The following is a 19,367-nucleotide window of genomic DNA, read 5'->3' as shown; positions in this document are numbered from 1 at the left end:
CCCAACAACGGACTGTTTGAGCTGCTGTGGTCAGGCAAATGCCTACAAAGCCACAAGACCAGCACTCAGAGACTTAGGAGGAGCTTCCTCCCTCAGGACATCAGTGCGTTTAACTGCACTGCCAGGACAACTGTCCTGGAATAGTATTTTCACCTCAAGCACATAGCACCTTTACCTCTATGTACACTGCAGCACCTTACCGTCCCACGGTTTACGTTGTATTTTTCTTTTTCTTTATTGTACTTATTTAATTATATATCATAGGTTGCACTGCTTCCTGTGACTTATTTTAGGACTTACTTTTTAAAACTTATTTGTATTGCTCGTTTTTTTAAATAACTGCTCTTTATGTTCTTCTCTTTTAATTTGTATTCATATGTTATATTATATTGTGTTATTATTTTTATTTTATTTTTCTGTATATTGTTATTATTGAAGCGTTGTGTTGCAGTCTACAAGGAGTTGGTCTCACCAGCATATCACTGTATGTACATGTATATGCATGTGACAAATAAAGCCTTTGAACTTTGAACTTTAAAACATTCTGTTTGGAGATTTCCACTGTCATCGTTTTTGGATCCTAAAAAAGAATCCAGTCGTTCTGTGAGCCAAAGAGGGCCAGAGCACTTTTTATAAACTTTAATTAACCTGATTACATATTCAATCTGATCGTCTGAAAGTCAAATCAACTTCAAATATTGAAATAGAAAAAGTATATATCATACCTGTTTTAAGGGGGAAAGTTTCTCTGAACTCTCCTCGTCTAAACGACTTAAATCCAGTGAGCAGGGAATCCTGTGAATAAATCATGAGACACAACGCAGTTAAACTCGTTTACTATAGCTCTAACTCACAGCACAAGGAGACAGTTGGTCCAGTTAAACTCATCCTCTTACTGCAGCTCTAACTCACAGCACATGAAGACAGAGCTTCCAATTAAACTCATCCTCTTACTGCAGCACAAACTCACAGTACATGGAGACAGAGCTTCCAGTTAAACTCATCCTCTTACTGCAGCTCTAACTCACAGCACATGGAGACAGAGCTTCCAGTTAAACTCATCCTCTTACTGCAGCTCTAACTCACAGTACATGGAGACAGAGCTCCCAGTTAAACTCATCCTCTTACTGCAGCTCTAACTCACAGCACATGGAGACAGAGCTTCCAGTTAAACTCATCATCTTACTGCAGCTCTAACTCATAGCACATGGAGACAGAGATTCCAGTTAAACTCATCCTCTTACTGCAGCTCTAACTCACAGCACATGAAGACAGAGCTTCCAGTTAAACTCATCCTCTTACTGCAGCTCTAACTGACAGCACATGGAGACAGAGCTTCCAGTTAAACTCATCATCTTACTGCAGCTCTAACTCACAGCACATGGAGACAGAGATTCCAGTTAAACTCATCCTCTTACTGCAGCTCTAACTCACAGCACATGGAGACAGAGCTTCCAGTTAAACTCATCCTCTTACTGCAGCTCTAACTCACAGCACATGGAGACAGAGCTTCCAGTTAAACTCATCTTCTTACTGCAGCTCTAACTCACAGCACATCCGAATGTGATATAAAACACATCATGACACTTTAAAATGAGTTAATACACACATGTTGATGAGAATGTGCTATCATACACCCCACTAAACCAAAAAGTAGCCACTGAGATTTAAGTTTTATTCAACCGTAGTGTCAGTATAAACTTGTTTCCTTACCTTTTATCACCTGTGAACTCTCCTCTGAAGTTGTATGGAAGAAGCATTGAATGATCACTCTTCATAGACAGACAGCTGGGTACAGGTGACCCTGCCCTCTCTACCCTGACCCTGTGAACAAACATGGAGACAGAGCTTCCAGTTAAACTCATCCTCTTACTGCAGCTCTAACTCACAGCACATGGAGACAGAGCTTCCAGTTAAACTCATCCTCTTACTGCAGCACTAACTCACAGTACAAGGACAGAGCTTCCATTTAAACTCACACTCTAACTGCAGCTCGAACTCACAGCACATGGAGACACAGCTTCCAGTTAAACTCATCTTCTTACTGCAGCTCTCTGTGACGACTGTCTCTAATATTATTTTATTCTTATTGTAGTTACAGGAGTCGGCCAGTGTGTGCGGTGCACCCCTTTCTAATTGAGAGCACCTGGGGGTAAACCCTATAATAGGGAAGCCCCAGTGCTTTCTGGGCCGCTTTTTCTCTTTCTTTCTCACTCTGTTCCAGGTAATCCTGCACCAGGTCTGGCGGTTGGACGGCCCGTGGGTTTTTCCCTTCACCCTCTTTTCTTCACAGGTTTTGCGTGGTACATTCACATCCCATATTTGCACACGTGCATCCACACACATTTAATACAAATACCCTACATTTCACTCATACATGTATCATTGTTTTCGTCTTAATAAATAATTCCTTTGTTTAAAAGTATACCTTGTTGTGTTGTCTCCCTTTTTGTCACGACTATAGCTTATGTCGAGTCCCGGTTTGACCATTTGTCTGCGGAACAACGTGCCGACTTGATTGCATTAATTAATGGTAATTTAAGCATATTTACTGATACGCCAACTTGCACACACGTCATTGAGCATGATATTGATGTGGGCGCCGCAGCTCCCATCAAACAGCGCTTTTATCGTGTGTCCCTGACCAAACGAAAACATCTGGAGGCAGAAATAAAATATATGCTGGACAACGGTATTGCTGAACCAACATCGTCGGCGTGGGCTTCGCCTTGCCTGTTGGTGAATAAGCCTGACGGGTCTTTTCGGTTTTGTACCGATTATCGGAAAGTAAATGCCGTGACAAAAGCCGACTGTTTTCCCTTGCCACGAATGGAGGACTGTGTCGATCAAGTCGGGCAAGCGGCATTTGTGAGCAAACTTGATTTGTTGAAGGGTTATTACCAGGTGCCCTTAACTCAGCGTGCCCGTGAAGTATCAGCATTCGTAACTCATTCCGGACTATATGCTTACTCCGTTATGAGTTTTTGGGTTAAAAAACGCGCCGGCCACTTTCCAGCGCCTTATGAATAAGATATTGGATGGTCTTGATGGTTGTGCAGCTTACCTCGACGACGTGGTGGTGTTTAGCGACACTTGGCCTGAACATGTACACCGTCTCGGTGCCCTGCTCGACCGTTTTTCCAATGCTGCGTTGACTGTAAATCTGGCCAAGTGCGAGTTTGCCCAGGCTACAGTCACTTATTTAGGTAAAGTGGTAGGACAGGGAAAGGTTTGCCCTGTTAGGGCCAAAGTTTTAGCCATTGATAATTATCCACCTCCAAAGTCCAAAAAAGATTTGATGCGGTTTTTGGGTATGATTGGCTATTACCGCGGATTCTGTAAAAATTTTTCCACAGTCGTAGCGCCTTTAACGAACTTGTTAAGCGGTAAAGTCTCTTTTGTGTGGACCAAGACTTGTCAGGAGGCTTTTGAAGCGGCCAAGTCCTTACTGTGTCATGCACCAATTCTTTCTGCTCCGCGATACGATAAGCCATTCATATTGTACGTGGATGCTAGCCAGGTGGGCGCAGGAGCTGTCCTTATGCAGTCAGGCGAGCAGGGTATAAAGCACCCGGTAGGGTTTTTCTCACGCAAGTTTAATAAACATCAATTAAACTATTCCGTGATTGAGCAGGAAGCCCTCGCTCTTATCTGGGCGTTACAACATTTCGAAGTTTATCTGGATTCTACCTCTAATCCCCTTACAGTTTATACTGACCATAACCCTTTAACGTTTCTGCATACGATGCAGAATTCAAACCAATGGCTCATGCGCTGGTGTCTTTTCTTGCAGGGCCACTCCCTGCAGATTCTACATGTTAAAGGGCGGGAAAATGTTCTCGCGGACGCCCTCTCCCGAGCCCCTTCATAGATACTCAATTGTTTAACAGTGAAAAGTATTGGTAATGGTTTGAAATATTTTTTTTTGGGTCGCATGGTAGCGCCCTTCTAACGGTGGGGGTGTGACGACTGTCTCTAATATTATTTTATTCTTATTGTAGTTACAGGAGTCGGCCAGTGTGTGCGGTGCACCCCTTTCTAATTGAGAGCACCTGGGGGTAAACCCTATAATAGGGAAGCCCCAGTGCTTTCTGGGCCGCTTTTTCTCTTTCTTTCTCACTCTGTTCCAGGTAATCCTGCACCAGGTCTGGCGGTTGGACGGCCCGCGGGTTTTTCCCTTCAGCCTCTTTTCTTCACAGGTTTTGCGTTGTACATTCACATCCCATATTTGCACACGCGCATCCACACACATTTAATACAAATACCCTACATTTCACTCATACATGTATCATTGTTTTCGTCTTAATAAATAATTCCTTTGTTTAAAAGTATACCTTGTTGTGTTGTCTCCCTTTTTGTCACGACTATAGCTTATGTCGTAACTCACAACACATGGAGACAGAGCTTCCAGTTAAACTCGTCCTCTTACTGCAGCACTAACTCACAGTACAAGGACAGAGCTTCCATTTACATTACATTACATTACAGGCATTTAGCAGACGCTCTTATCCAGAGCGACTTACACAACTTTTTACATAGCACTTTACATTGTATCCATTTATACAGCTGGATATATACTGAAGCAATGCAGGTTAAGTACCTTGCTCAAGGGTACAACGGCAGTGTCCTTACCCGGGAATCGAACCTGCGACCTTTCGGTTACAAGCGCAGTTCCTTACCCACTGTGCCACACTCCGTCCTTTTAAACTCACACTCTAACTGCAGCTCGAACTCACAGCACATGAAGACAGAGCTTCCAGTTAAACTCATCCTCTTACTGCAGCTCTAACTCACAGCACATGGAGACAGAGCTTCCAGTTAAACTCATCCTCTTACTAAAGCTCTAACTCACAGCACATGGAGACAGAGCTTCCAGTTAAACTCATTATCTTACTGCAGCTCTAACTCACAGCACATGGAGACAGAGATTCCAGTTAAACTCATCATCTTACTGCAGCTCTAACTCACAGCACATGGAGACAGAGCTTCCAGTTAAACTCATCCTCTTACTGCAGCTCTAACTCACAGCACATGAAGACAGAGCTTCCAGTTAAACTCATCCTCTTACTGCAGCTCTAACTCACAGCACATGGAGACAGAGCTTCCAGTTAAACTCATCCTCTTACTGCAGCTCTAACTCACAGCACATGGAGACAGAGCTTCCAGTTAAACTCATTATCTTACTGCAGCTCTAACTCACAGCACATGGAGACAGAGCTTCCAGTTAAACTCATCCTCTTACTGCAGCTCTAACTCACAGCACATGGAGACAGAGCTTCCAGTTAAACTCATCCTCTTACTGCAGCTCTAACTCACAATACAAGGAGACAGAGCTTCCAGTTAAACTCATCCTCTTACTGCAGCTCTAACTCACAGCACATCCGAATTTGATATAAAACACATCATGACACTTTAAAATGAGTTAATACACACATGTTGACGAGAATGTGCTATCATACACCCCACTAAACCAAAACGTAGCCACTGAGATTTAAGTTTTATTTAACCATAGTGTCAGTATAAATATGTTTCCTTACCTTTGATCACCTGTGAACTCTCCTCTGAAGTTGTATGGAAGATGCATTGAATGATCAATCTTCATAGACAGACAGCTGGGTACAGGTGACTCTGCCCTCTCTACCCGGACCCTGTGAACAAACATGGAGACAGAGCTTCCAGTTAAACTCATCCTCTTACTGCAGCTCTAACTCACAGCACATGAAGACAGAGCTTCCAGTTAAACTCATTCTCTTACTGCAGCTCTAAATCACAGCACATGGAGACAGAGCTTCCAGTTAAACTCATCCTCTTACTGCAGCTCTAACTCACAGTACATGGAGACAGAGCTTCCAGTTAAACTCATCCTCTTACTGTAGCTCTAACTCACAGCACATGGAGACAGAGCTTCCAGTTAAACTCATCCTCTTACTGCAGCTCTAACTCACAGCACATGGAGACAGAGCTTCCAGTTAAACTCATCCTCTTACTGCAGCTCTAAATCACAGCACATGGAGACAGAGCTTCCAGTTAAACTCATCCTCTTACTGCAGCTCTAACTCACAGTACATGGAGACAGAGTTCCCAGTTAAACTCATCCTCTTACTGTAGCTCTAACTCACAGCACATGGAGACAGAGCTTCCAGTTAAACTCATCCTCTTACTGCAGCTCTAACTCACAGCACATGGAGACAGAGCTTCCAGTTAAAATCATCCTCTTACTGCAGCTCTAAATCACAGCACATGGAGACAGAGCTTCCAGTTAAACTCATCCTCTTATTGCAGCTCTAACTCACAGCACATGGAGACAGAGCTTCCAGTTAAACTCGTCCTCTTAGTGCAGCTCTACCTCATAGCACATGGAGACAGAGCTTCCAGTTAAACTCATCTTCTTACTGCAGCTCTAACTCACAGCACATGGAGACAGAGCTTCCAGTTAAACTCATCCTCTTACTGCAGCTCTAACTCACAGCACATGGAGACAGATCTTCCAGTTAAACTCATCCTCTTACTGCAGCTCTAACTCACAGCACATGGAGACAGAGCTTCCAGTTAAACTCATCCTCTTACTGCAGCTCTAACTCACAGCACATTGACTCTCTGATTCATGCATTTTTACCTCTTTCTCGCAGGGCCGTGGGTTCCATCGTCAGTCTCGGTCTCCTTTGAGGAACTCATTTTAGAAACAGCGCCCCCCATTCTCAGGACACCTGAACACACCAGATCAGATTCACAAGTGGGTTCTGACCCAAATTGGCAGACCTGTAAATACACACAAGAAGAACATGATAACGCACAGACATAATAATACACTGTGAGGGCCACATAATGTAAACGTGTAACACAAAAAGGTAATTTAATTAAGTTTGGTGCATTAAAATATGTACGCACCATATTATGTTATTTGTGCATTTTATCCCACTGATATACTCAATGTATGTATCGATAATGAGTCCTTTGCGAAGTATCGCAAATTTGTATGCCGGCCCTTTAAGAGTTGCGCTCAAGCAGCAAACAGGTGGTGACGGGCCAGGTGGGTTTTTTGAAATAGATTGGGGGCAAGAGGTAGCAACGGAGAATGGAGTAAAGGGGAGTCAGCAGAAAATAATCAAGAATCCTGAGATTTGTTGGCGTTTTTGTTTGGATTGTATTTTTTTCACTCTACAATTATTCAACACAGCTCCAAGACACGAAAACGAGTAACCTGCTGAACCTACGTTTTAAAAGAATTCTCTTCTACTGCATCAGGAGGGTGAGCCGAAGCTTTTTGGGGTTTTTTTTGCTTCTTTGAATGCAATGCATTGCTTAATTATTTGTTTTTGGAGAGGAAAGAAGATTCTTGCACTTATGCATTAATTTTGGTTTCGGGACTTATTATTTTTGGCACGTTTTCTGGATTTGTGTTTCCGTGGATACCGGACAACTAAACTAAACTCGGACTTCAACTTTAACTGTTATTCAATGGACAATCAGTTATTATTTCACATTGCCAGTTTAGTAATGATTGTACCTGGGTTTATGTTTTCCTGATCAAATACTTGCCATATCGTTATTTTGTTGTTGTTTTTTTTGTTTGTTTATTGTTTGGTTGCCTGTTGTAATATATAAATTCCATTCGATTAGATTCCCGTGAATATAGCGTGTTCATTCTGTTTAAATTGGTCTGAATTTGTTATAACACACACACACACACACATACATCAAATCTCATAGAACAGACAGCGACAAATCTGGAATTTAACTGAGCCATAAACTTGTACAGTAATACAATTCCTTCCAAAATATTCTGCACCCATGATAACAATTACTAAGACCGTTCAATATAAGGATTACCAGTGCTGAGGTATATTTTCATTGTCCAACATATGGAATATATTTAATGATATAATGGAAACTACCAAAATGACACATTTCTCAGATGATACAACAATTTTACAAAAATTGTGCGTCACAATTATTGGCACCCCTGTATTTGGTACTGTGTGCACCCTCCCCTTGCAGGGATAATGCTGCCCTCCAGCAGTTTTAAACTTCTTCATTATTGTCCTCACAGTAGTAACTAGCATCTTCAGTTTCTTTTTTGATCCATTGGCCTGATTTTCAAAGGTCAGCAACCATTTTAATTTCGTTCGTCAGTTCTTTGTCTTTCTCTGTGGCAAAGATGAAAAATGGGTTTCACAAGCAGGTTCTCAGTTTAATCCTCCAGTGAAACAGGAAGCCATGGAAGGCCACAAGAGTTTCTCTTAATATTGGTGTAGATTTAGTTTGATGTTATTTATAAGAATCTTTAGGAGTACCAATTATTTATATATATTTAGGAAATAATTACCCTACCTGAATCCAACCGTCACACTAGTGGGTGCCAGTTCCCCCAATCTTAGTTTGTTTCTGTGCCTGTTTAGTGCTAATTAAGGTGTTGTGTCGCAAACATTTAATAGCCTGACCAGATTCACATCACAGGTACCTGGAACTGATTTATAATTAGTCAAAGAGCTAATTTAAGATATCTAACTGCATTTTCACTCATCAAAAAACTTTTAATATCTCGAATTACATTTTGCTAGTAGGATTGAAGTTACTTTTGCCATTCAGTTGTATGGGACCTCCAATTAAAAGATATCTACAATTCAGTTTTGACTATTCAAAATGTGAATTCCAGATACTGTATCGCCATTTCAGTTATGACTAGTCATAACTCAAATTAGAGATATCTCCACATTAGTTCTGACTTATTCATAATTTTAGTTAAAGATCTTTCATTCCTCGCGATTTAAGATATGTCAGGTAACGTGGGACCAAGACCCAAACACAGAGTGGGGAAAACACCAGGAACTCCAAAAAGGCAAATCCAATCAAAGACTTTACTCTCATACAGGTAACAGAAGCAGGGAACAAAAACAAGGCCACTTTCAAAAACAAAAACAGCAGAATGTTCAAAAAAAAAAAAAAAAATACAAGGAAACAGAACTCAGGCAGGGCAGAACTCACAGACAGAACCGCAGGCAGAAACACAAGGAACCAGCACCCAAGTCAGTAAAACAGAGAACTTAAATAGCCACAAAGATAACAAGACACCAGTGAACTCAAAGCACAATCAAACCAGAGCAGGGAGGGCTAACGAGACACAAAGAAAAACAACGACAGAATAATTGAAAACAATAATACAATTAACACAGGGATAACTAAAGAGGGAGCAAACTGAAATACAAACTGAAGTACCGCCATCTGGTGGCCCAGAAAAGGAAAAAACAGAAACAGAAAAAGGCAGAATCCTGACAATATCTAAATGATCTTTTTGGATAATTGAATCTAAGATATTACTAGCCAAAATATGGCAAGCCATTTTAACATCTAATAACCTGTGCGGTTTCACATTACAGATATTTATCATTAATTTATGACTAGTCAAAACGCTAATTTAAGATATCTCTAATTGTACTTTGACAAGTCAAAACGCTCATTAAAGATATTTCTAATTCGATTTTGACTAGTTTCGCCACTAAGTTCTATGTAACTCCAATTAAAGATACCTACAATTCAGTTTTGACTATCTAAAACGTGAATTCCAGATATCACCACTTAAATTATGACTGTTAGCAAGTATGAAGCAGCCATTACCCATAGTCGGACACCGAGCAAAACCCGTGCCGTCATGTTTAGTTTATGCATGCATATGTTTAGAACCCCTGGTTCTCGCGCACCAATCAGAAGCCAGTACCCAGTGTTAGGAGGATGTTGGACAGGTCGCCAATAGACGGACGCTTTTTCGCTATTTTCTTATAATAATGTGCCTGCGTTGTTCCATGTCCGTTCACCCTATAAACAAACAGTTTGAAACAAAGCACCAATTGTCACAAACACATACATTTATGAATTGTAAGGTCAGATAACCTTATTTTTTTCTTAGTAGGAAAACTAGAAGACCTTCGCCCGTTAGCCTAGCAGCACGGCTAGCTTGCCCATAGACAGACACCCCCTCCCCTCCCTCCCTCCCTCCCTCAATGAACAGGACGGGACAAACGCCGCAAGGGAGCATAGCCTATATGTCCGTGTTTGGGATGGTGTCCAAGAGTAAGATCAGAGGCGCCCCCACCTGTACGCCAAATACGCACACTGCGTACCCTAGCACGTGGCACACGGCTGATTGGCAGTTTTGATCGGTTTTGATTAAGCGGAATTAGCGGAAAGTAAGTTTCTTTCAAAATGCGTTTAAATGCTAGCCCTCCGTCATTGGGTTCAGTGCTAGCAAGTTAGATAGCTGGCATCTAAGTGATCTAAAATAAAAAGAAAACGTGTTTATAAAAAAACGCACGGCTGAGTTTATTAACTCAAAACTACGGCAAAATGAGAGCCCAATCATGTTTTGGCTGGATCAGTCCTTTCCTACCATAAAGTAGGCTAAGTTGTACAATAAGCTGTGTTTCAATCAACCGATTTCATTTCAAACGCGGCTTGTTTCGTAGTGCAGTCTTTGTCAGACTATCCCATTTTTGTCCTTTTCTCTCGTGCTCCAGGCGCTCTCATTCACTTCTGTTTACGTCAATAGGCCTAGATGGTTCCTCTACGTTTGCCTAAAATGAGCTGCTGCCGCTTGTAGGTTGTGCGTGGCAACTTTTTTGAGTGTGCGTACCATGAACGAGAATCCTGCGGGCGCACCTGAGTAAGATGATAACATGTATCATATGTGCCATTATCTGTATTGTCTAATTTACCTGCTATGGACCTCTTTTCAAGATGAGTCTTGAATAAAGTTGAAATTAAATGACATATAGAGTAATCTCTGCCTAATATAATCACTCCACTGTATATTTTGCCTCAATATTGCAAACCAATTAATACGATTTAGTAATGGGAATGATTTCCTATAAAACATAAAAGAATAAGTAACAACCTCTTAATAGTTTAATTAAAAACAAAATCCGGATTTACACTGCAGTGTCAAAATGTCAACAACAAGCGACAAGTCCTGTGACCTCCGACTCGCTAAGCTACCTCCTCACGAGGTAGAATTGGTCATGGAATATCAAAAATAGGCTAGGCTACTGAAGTAAACTTTCTTAAAGGTTATTTCAATATTACTTTCTGGTCTAAATGGTATGTTCGGACTCCGTGTGAGCTCTTAGCTTATCAGGCTACGCCTTAAAAACACCATTTTATTGCCAGTTGTCAGTTTTTCTGAATTACGCGGGTTAATGCGATTATACCTGCAGATTCCCATTCCTCCCCGCAGCCCTTACGTTCAGCTTTTCTTACCTCAGTTCCACTCCACAACAGACTGTTTACTCCGTTTTTAAAATGGCCGTTAAGTTTCAGTTCCTCTTTTGGACCGCATTTCCTTACTTAGCCTACTGGCTCAACTGAATGTTCGATGGGCGGAGTTTTATATAGCCTATTTATACTATTTCTTAGCTGCATCAGTCACGATATTTAATACGTTATGCAGAAGAAACAAATATTTCATCCATGTAGACCTTTGCCAAATTTTAGCACATAGCCTACATATATCAGGCCTATTCAACAACTCGTGAATTATAATGTTGGGATTTAACGTTCTCCAATATAATGGTGTAACCTGTAGGCTGAACACACAAATAAGCCTTTTTGATTATAACAAAGCATTTCAAGACAAATAGCCTACTACTGTCGTGTCTAGGAAACGACAGACTTCCACGCCAATCGCCAATCTGTACAAAACAATTTCAGGAGGGAAAAGACACAACAGCAGCAAGCTCTTCAGAAAGTTTAGACTTTATTGCACAGGTGCACAAAGCCGGATCAATTCAGGGGAATTGAACCTCGATTGTCAGTTTTGCATACATTTTATACACAATTTGTGCCCACAACCCCCCTTTAACACATTTCTAAAAATATCAGCCATCTGGTCTTTTCTGGCACAGTAAGGAGTTTCACTTTCCTGTTCATGGGTCAACTTGACCTTTTTGGCATAAAGATGATTTTCGGTCCTTATGATGTTCTTAATGTATCAGTAATTATTCTTATCATAGTGGACAGGTGCCCCAAAACTGATTTTTAGTTCTATTGATGTCTTTAATTAGTCTATTGATGTTCTTAATTAATCTTCATCAGTGGACAGGTACCCCAATTTTCCCTTACTTTGTACTTTCCCACTTACGCATACGCCACGTCATTGCTGTCTGTATTTTTCCAATTTTCCCTTACTCTGTACTTTTTCACTATGCATACACGTCATTACTTTCTGTATTTTTCCATTATACATACAAGTTCACAGAGTTATAGCCTCCTGTACCTTTTTTACTTTATTCAGGTTACACATGGATCACTGTAAAGTATTAGTTTTCTAGCATATCTAGTTGGCACTAATTTTCTGCTGAGTAAGTATGGTTTTTTTAAGCCTTCTGTGTTTGCCTTTTTTCTACAGTGGATACTGTGGTTTCTTGCGTTTCCATAAGCTTTGCTGCAACTACTGATATAGAGTTATTGGATTACATATTGATTATATTAGTATATAGTTATACATGTGATATATGAGTGTATATAATGTTTTATCATGAAGCATTGAGAGTTTGGAGGAAACAGTCTGATCAACATTGACAGGAATACCCTTTAACAAAAAACTTTAACATGTGACGTCATCACACTCATGGGGAGTCTCAAAATTCTCCTACATTCCCCCCTTTCGGGGTCAAACCTCATGGCCCCGAAAAACACCCCTCGCTGTATTCTTATTCTCAGCGTCAGTCAGTGTCGGGTGTGCACCACCCCATGTATATTATGTTGGGTGCCTGCGCATCCCCTGCTGCCATAGCAGCATCCAAATGTATCAGATTCCTTAATGTAACGTTGTTCCCATGGTTCCTCCAACACTCTCTCTAGTCGCAAAAAATTGATTATACATATCAAAGCTGTATATATTATTCTAAATAACCCAACAAAGTTATTATACACAATTTATTAACACGTTGATTCGTAGCACGATGTGTTGCTGCAGTCCTCGTAGTTGGTGGGCTCCTGGTATATCTTCCAATCCAGAGTACGCGGTCTGCGCGTCACTCCACTGGAAAGCCGGCCTGTGATTCTCGCACTGGACCTGCAGGGGCACTGTTGGTGCTGTTGCTCCCTGGGCTGGTGTCAGCGCCCGCAGTCCCTCCGCTCTCCCCGTCTTCTGAGAGCAGAGCTGCAGCTTCTTCCTGGACACCTTGTGTCCCCCCTTTTGCCCCCCTTATGTACTGTCCTTTTGTATCTGCACATAGTAATAGACATAGTAAGTCATCAACATATTGCAACACCACACTTTTGAGATTTCTCGTTTTGTACCCTCTTCCCACGGTACCCTCACCATTTGGGGCTTTCCCCACATCTGCGCATTTACCATAATTTTGATCATTGTTTGATTTGCTGTGCACCAAATTAAAGAATTTTCTGTTGGCCTGAACTGGAGCTCTTCTGCTCTCTTAACCATAGGTCCTAGGTCCTGAGCTTGGTACCCTGGATTGACTTTTAACGTTATGTGTGGGGCCGCACGTTCCCCCTGAAACATAAAAATTCTGTTGGTTCCAATTTCTATTTTGCATGTTGTTCTTCTGATTCAGCTGCCCTTTCCACTGATTATTTTGACCACCATTCCCTGGCCCTCCCCCCCTTTGATACCCATTGGGTGCCCCCCCCTTTCATATTACCTTGCATGGCCACTGGGTGAGGGATGCCGGAGAAGTCGTAGACCACCGTCGGCCGGGGCACCATCCGGCTGCTCCATGGTTCAGGCGGGGGGGTGGCTTCGAAGTTAAAGAATTCATTGTCCATATACTGTATTTTCACAGATGTCACTTTTTCCGCCTCTTTTTCTTTGGCTCTCAGCTCCGTTATTTCTCTCGCCTTTTTTTCTTTGGCTCTCAGCTCCTCCAGCTGCAACTGCAGTAGCTTCCTTTGAATGTCTTTTGTTTGATCTTCCAGCTTTTTCCCTTCTTTCCGCTGCCTGTCCACAGCGTGCACCACGTGATCCACAAACTCTCTGTGTGTCATGGTGTTCAGTCCCACTACCTCATCGAGGCGGCGCCCCACTTCCGGTGACATCCCCTCCTGGATGGCTTTGCGGAAGAGGGTGGTCATTATGGGATCTGCCCGTACGTCCCTTTTAGTTAACAATCTCCACCTGCGCAACTGCATGTGGATGTATGTCGCCGGTGGTTCATTGTCTTTTAACGGCGGTCCCGTTAAGGCCGCCATGTCCAGTCGTGCGGGATACAGGGCTCGCAGAGCAGTCCAAACAACCCCACGCACGTTATCAAACAGCCCACCGTCCACTGCTGGAGACTGCGCATGGTTTCTGTCAAAGCCAGCCTGCTCAAATATGTCCAGCATTGTTTCCATCCCCACAACCTTTCCCAGGAGAGCCTTCAGGTCCCCCACAGCCAGGATCCGGCCTGTCGTCTCCTCCTCCAGCACCCTGATCCAGTGGCTTGCTCCATTCTGCAAATCAGGGAGATTGGTATTACATTATGCATATCTTGGGTGGACCAGGGAATGTATCGGGTACACCCTCTTCCTTAATCAACAATGGTGCTATAGTATTGGGTTTACTAGCATTATGGCTATATCCTTCTGCTGCTGGGTTACGCCGGGTTGGCGGCCTTTCTCTTGTGTTTTGATATCGCCCAGCTAAATCTCTTCCCACCTGTGCAGGCCCCTCTCCCCCGTCTGACTCTTCTGCCTCGCTATTACTTGCTTGGCATACCTCATTGTCGCTCGCCTCACTTTTTTCTGCTGGGGAGAACTCCTCCCCTTCATTGTTTTCTAATTTATACTCTGCTTGGGGGATTTGCTTTTTACTTGTAGTGCCTTTTGTTAAACTTGTGTTATGTTTATCTCGGGAATCTGTTCTCTTGGTAATTTTTTTCTTCAGCTCTTCCCACTTGTTATACGGGAGCTTTTCCCATCTAAAATTTCCCCACCCCGCAGTTTTGCATTTTTTATGTGTTTCCCCGTCCCTTTTTGGCCCCACCTGTTCAGGCTTTTGGCATATTTTAGACGTTTGCTGTTTTTTCTCAGTGTCTCTTATCTCCTTTGCCTTTTTTATTAACCGGCTATGGTATTCATCATACTGGTTATATTTTTCTTTTAACAGCTCTTCTAACTCCTCCACCTCCTTGTATTCTCTCCTTAGCTCTGTTACCCTTTTTTCTATTTTTCCCTTGTCTTCCTCGAGCCGCGCTCTCTCTATCTCGAGCTGTTCCTCACTTTCCTCATGTGCTACCCACCCTTGTATCTGAACCTGTATTTTTACTACTGGACACACTGTTACTGCAGATGTTACCGGGCCTATTGGATACACGCTTTTCTCTTTTATTTCCGTATGTCCCGATGACTGTGGGGCATACGGAGGAGGAATTATTTCTTCACTGCAACCCCCACTCATTCCTACATATTTTTCTAGGGAAGCGGACCTAAACCATCCTAAAATTCTTTTTTCCTGTTCTCTTTTTCGCTTTCTTTTTTCTGACTTGTCTCCTGTTCTATAATTTGCTATTACCCCTCCCATCTGATCACATATTTCTCTATCAAACGTACCCTCTTTAGGCCATTTTGTCACCATTCTTTTAGTTCTTTTTTTCCATTTTCCTGATATATGTTCTATCTCCTTTTTACAATTAGGATATTTTCCTGTGATTATTTCAACCGGCGTTTTCTCTCCTTTTTCCATTATTTTATGGTTATTTTAATACTTTTATCCTATTTATCTATTTGAAGATTTTATTATATATTTAACCTTTATTTTCCCCTTTTTTATACTTTCTACACACTTCACGTTTCTTTACTTATTTTCCTTTATAGTTGCACCTACACATAAATCACAATTTTTCCCTCAATACAACGTTAGTTCCGCGCAAGCACAAGCATCTAATCTAAGCATAAACACAGTTGAACAATATTTTACCTTACCAACAATACTTTTTTCTTACTTTATACCTCAGAGGACAGTGTTTTTCCTAAACACGCGTTTACCAGAGCTATTGCAGGTGGCCTTTCTTGGGTTTCTCTCCTCCCAAATCTCTGGCACCTCTTTTTTTAAAACAACAGCAACAGTGTAAACCTTCAGCAGCAAAAATATATTCAAATATTATTCCTAGTTACAGCACATTTTGCAACAAAACAACAGCAACAGTGAAAACCAGCACATTTTGCAACAAACAACAGCAACAGCGAAAACCTTCAGCAGCCACAATGCATTTAAACACTTATCCTAGTTTCAGCACATTTTGCAACACACAAACATATATTGTCCTGTTCTTATACCGCACTCAATTCACTCACGGTTCGTTGCGCACGTTTCTGAAGAGCTCGCTGCTTTTCTTCCCCTCAATTTTCGGTGTTAGTGTCCGGGTTGGTTTTACGAAAGGATGGTACCTTTTTCGTATCCCGGACGAGCCCCCAAATGTCGTGTCTAGGAAACGACAGAGTTCCACGCCAATCGCCAATCTGTACAAAACAATTTCAGGAGGGAAAAGACACAACAGCAGCAAGCTCTTCAGAAAGTTTAGACTTTATTGCACAGGTGCACAAAGCCGGATCAATTCAGGGGAATTGAACCTCGATTGTCAGTTTTGCATACATTTTATACACAATTTGTGCCCACAACCCCCCTTTAACACATTTCTAAAAATATCAGCCATCTGGTCTTTTCTGGCACAGTAAGGAGTTTCACTTTCCTGTTCGTGGGTCAACTTGACCTTTTTGGCATAAAGATGATTTTCGGTCCTTATGATGTTCTTAATGTATCAGTAATTATTCTTATCATAGTGGACAGGTGCCCCAAAACTGATTTTTAGTTCTATTGATGTCTTTAATTAGTCTATTGATGTTCTTAATTAATCTTCATCAGTGGACAGGTACCCCAATTTTCCCTTACTTTGTACTTTCCCACTTACGCATACACCACGTCATTGCTGTCTGTATTTTTCCAATTTTCCCTTACTCTGTACTTTTTCACTATGCATACACGTCATTACTTTCTGTATTTTTCCATTATACATACAAGTTCACAGAGTTATAGCCTCCTGTACCTTTTTTACTTTATTCAGGTTACACATGGATCACTGTAAAGTATTAGTTTTCTAGCATATCTAGTTGGCACTAATTTTCTGCTGAGTAAGTATAGTTTTTTAAGCCTTCTGCGTTTGCCTTTTTTCTACAGTGGATACTGTGGTTTCTTGCGTTTCCATAAGCTTTGCTGCAACTACTGATATAGAGTTATTGGATTACATATTGATTATATTAGTATATAGTTATACATGTGATATATGAGTGTATATAATTTTTATCATGAAGCATTGAGAGTTTGGAGGAAACAGTCTGATCAACATTGACAGGAATACCCTTTAACAAAAAAACTTTAACATGTGACGTCATCACACTCATGGGGAGTCTCAAAATTCTCCTACACTACAGACAGCAAATTAAATAAATAAATCATTTAACGCTCCACCAGTCTCCCTGCCATAGTCACTGACCCTTTAACATCCTGAGTGATGGCCCTATGTAACATGCTAATGTGTGAGGTAAGTGATTTTTGTTATTTCCTATTACAAAATAATAAGAAATAACAAGCATGCCCTTTTGTTTATAAGTTTAGGTGAAATATTTGGTATTTTGTCTGTATGTCTTGTGCCTTCCCCAATCAACTGTTTCCTTTTTTTCTCTCTCTCACTTTTTTTTGTTGACAATTTTTAAGGTTAGGCTATTTGCCCTTTGCATACTCATCAAATGTGTTCGTTTGTGAAGTATTTAAATAAAACAATAAAAACTAACGAGAGCTGACTTTCCATGTTACCTGCTCTTACCAGTTCCACTTCATTTTATTCAAAATGCGCCACAAGACATTTTATTTTATTTTATTTTATTTGCATTTCAGTGCTGAAATGTGAGCTCTGATCCAAAATCTTATTCTCGAGTAGGGAGTATCTGGAGACCGGAGTACGGGGTGTGTCAAAAGCGAAATGGACGACGGGTCAAAAGCACGTTTCTATTGGTCGATGATTCGGCGAGTCACATATATTATCCAATCAAAAGCATGATCCAAAGTCGTAGATGTTTCAATATTGCTTTGACGTTTCTGAGACAGCATATCTGTTTTTGTTGTCGCTCCTGAAGGTGAATATGTCGGTTCGTAAATTATGCGGGAAAACAAAAGTTGTGGTATTTGTGTGATCTGTTAATTTACACAATTTATTTGAAAATGGCGTTTGATCGTCAGTGATTACGACGCTGAAGTTGGCTCCCGATTCGCAGCTCCCGACTCGAAAATTCCGCTCCACCTTAAACTGGCGAGGTCTCTTTCCAGCAGTTCTTGTTATCTTAGCAGATTCCTGGCACACTTAAGTGTTTTTGGGACCAGGACTTTGTTTCACGGTCTTTGTCTAACCTACTTAGCCAATCTAATATGCAGTGGTCATGTTTGGTGTTGTTGGAGAGCTAATATCACGAGCAGTTAGATGGTCTCATTCTATGTTGAGAATGTTGTCATTCAAAGTTTGTTTCACATGAAAGTGAAACGCCAATCACAGAAATTTAGCTATTCAGCTGTTACACCTGAAATTGTGAAAATGGCGACACTATGTTTGAACAATTGTCTGCATCCAGTGCTTTGGTTGCTGTTTGGAATAAAATAATAATAATAATAATTATTATTCACAAATATTTTTATATTGTAAAATAAATGGTACTATTGTGTTAAACTTTATGCAACACACGGACATACAGTACATTAATTGGGAAAACATATGTCTGGATAGTTTTGTAAGATTAAAAAATGTTTTAATAGGCCAAAATATTTTCCATTATTATATGTATTTATTTATTCATCGCCCCACCCATTTTTTATATGAAAAGTATTGATGTCAAAAAACTTTTAAAGGCCTAGATTTTGCAAGTTTTAATTATAGGCTTATAGACAGTGCTTTGTATGGGTGAGTATCTTGGCATTTTTGTACATTGAAAACGTGTTTTTGTTGAGATATTTCATTATGTACTGTGTTTTATATGAGTAACTGATAATAATAATAATAATAATAATAATAATAATAATAATAATAATGCATATAAATGTATGTACCATAATTAAATCTGGAGAGAGACATGTATACACATACATACAGTTGAGGCCAAAAGCTTACATGCACCTAGGCTAAAGATATTCAAACTCAGTCTTTCAGAACTCCGCACATTTCATGTTGCCAAACATTTAGTTTGGCAAGTCAATTAAGGCATCTGCTTTGTTCACATCAGAGGTCATTTTAAAACAATCGATTAGAGACATATTTATTTCAGCTTTAATTCACTATATCAGAATTCCAGTGGGTCAAAACATACACCTAGTTTAGTGTGGCTTTAAACAG

General features: G+C 40.9%; 2 protein-coding genes and 2 long non-coding RNA genes across 4 annotated transcripts in view; 2 read left to right on the top strand and 2 right to left on the bottom strand.

The window, feature by feature from the left end:
• Positions 1-19,367, top strand: part of LOC135245748 (uncharacterized) — a 516,260-nt gene that overhangs the window by 89,391 nt on the left and 407,502 nt on the right. The window lies entirely within an intron of this gene.
• The window catches only part of LOC135245705 (uncharacterized), a 492,416-nt gene that overhangs the window by 267,894 nt on the left and 205,155 nt on the right, over positions 1-19,367 (bottom strand). The window contains 2 exon segments of the mRNA XM_064318949.1: positions 1,714-1,824; positions 5,538-5,648. Coding sequence (XP_064175019.1) covers positions 1,714-1,824; positions 5,538-5,648 — 222 coding nt within the window.
• Positions 1-19,367, top strand: part of LOC135245757 (uncharacterized) — a 46,403-nt gene that overhangs the window by 17,827 nt on the left and 9,209 nt on the right. The gene's annotated exons all lie outside the window — the stretch shown is intronic.
• On the bottom strand, positions 11,730-17,757 carry LOC135245729 (uncharacterized). Its single transcript, XM_064319030.1, has 2 exons — positions 16,288-17,757; positions 11,730-16,033 (listed from the first exon to the last, which is right to left on the bottom strand). Exon 2 carries the CDS (start codon positions 15,674-15,676, stop codon positions 14,468-14,470), a length of 1,209 nt encoding a protein of 402 aa, XP_064175100.1. The 5' UTR covers positions 15,677-16,033; positions 16,288-17,757; the 3' UTR covers positions 11,730-14,467.

The sequence above is a fragment of the Anguilla rostrata genome, chromosome 19 (genome assembly GCF_018555375.3).
Source record: "Anguilla rostrata isolate EN2019 chromosome 19, ASM1855537v3, whole genome shotgun sequence".
NCBI lineage: Eukaryota > Metazoa > Chordata > Actinopteri > Anguilliformes > Anguillidae > Anguilla > Anguilla rostrata.
Note: the sequence above shows the minus strand (reverse complement) of the source record. Positions and strands in the feature narration are given on the sequence as shown.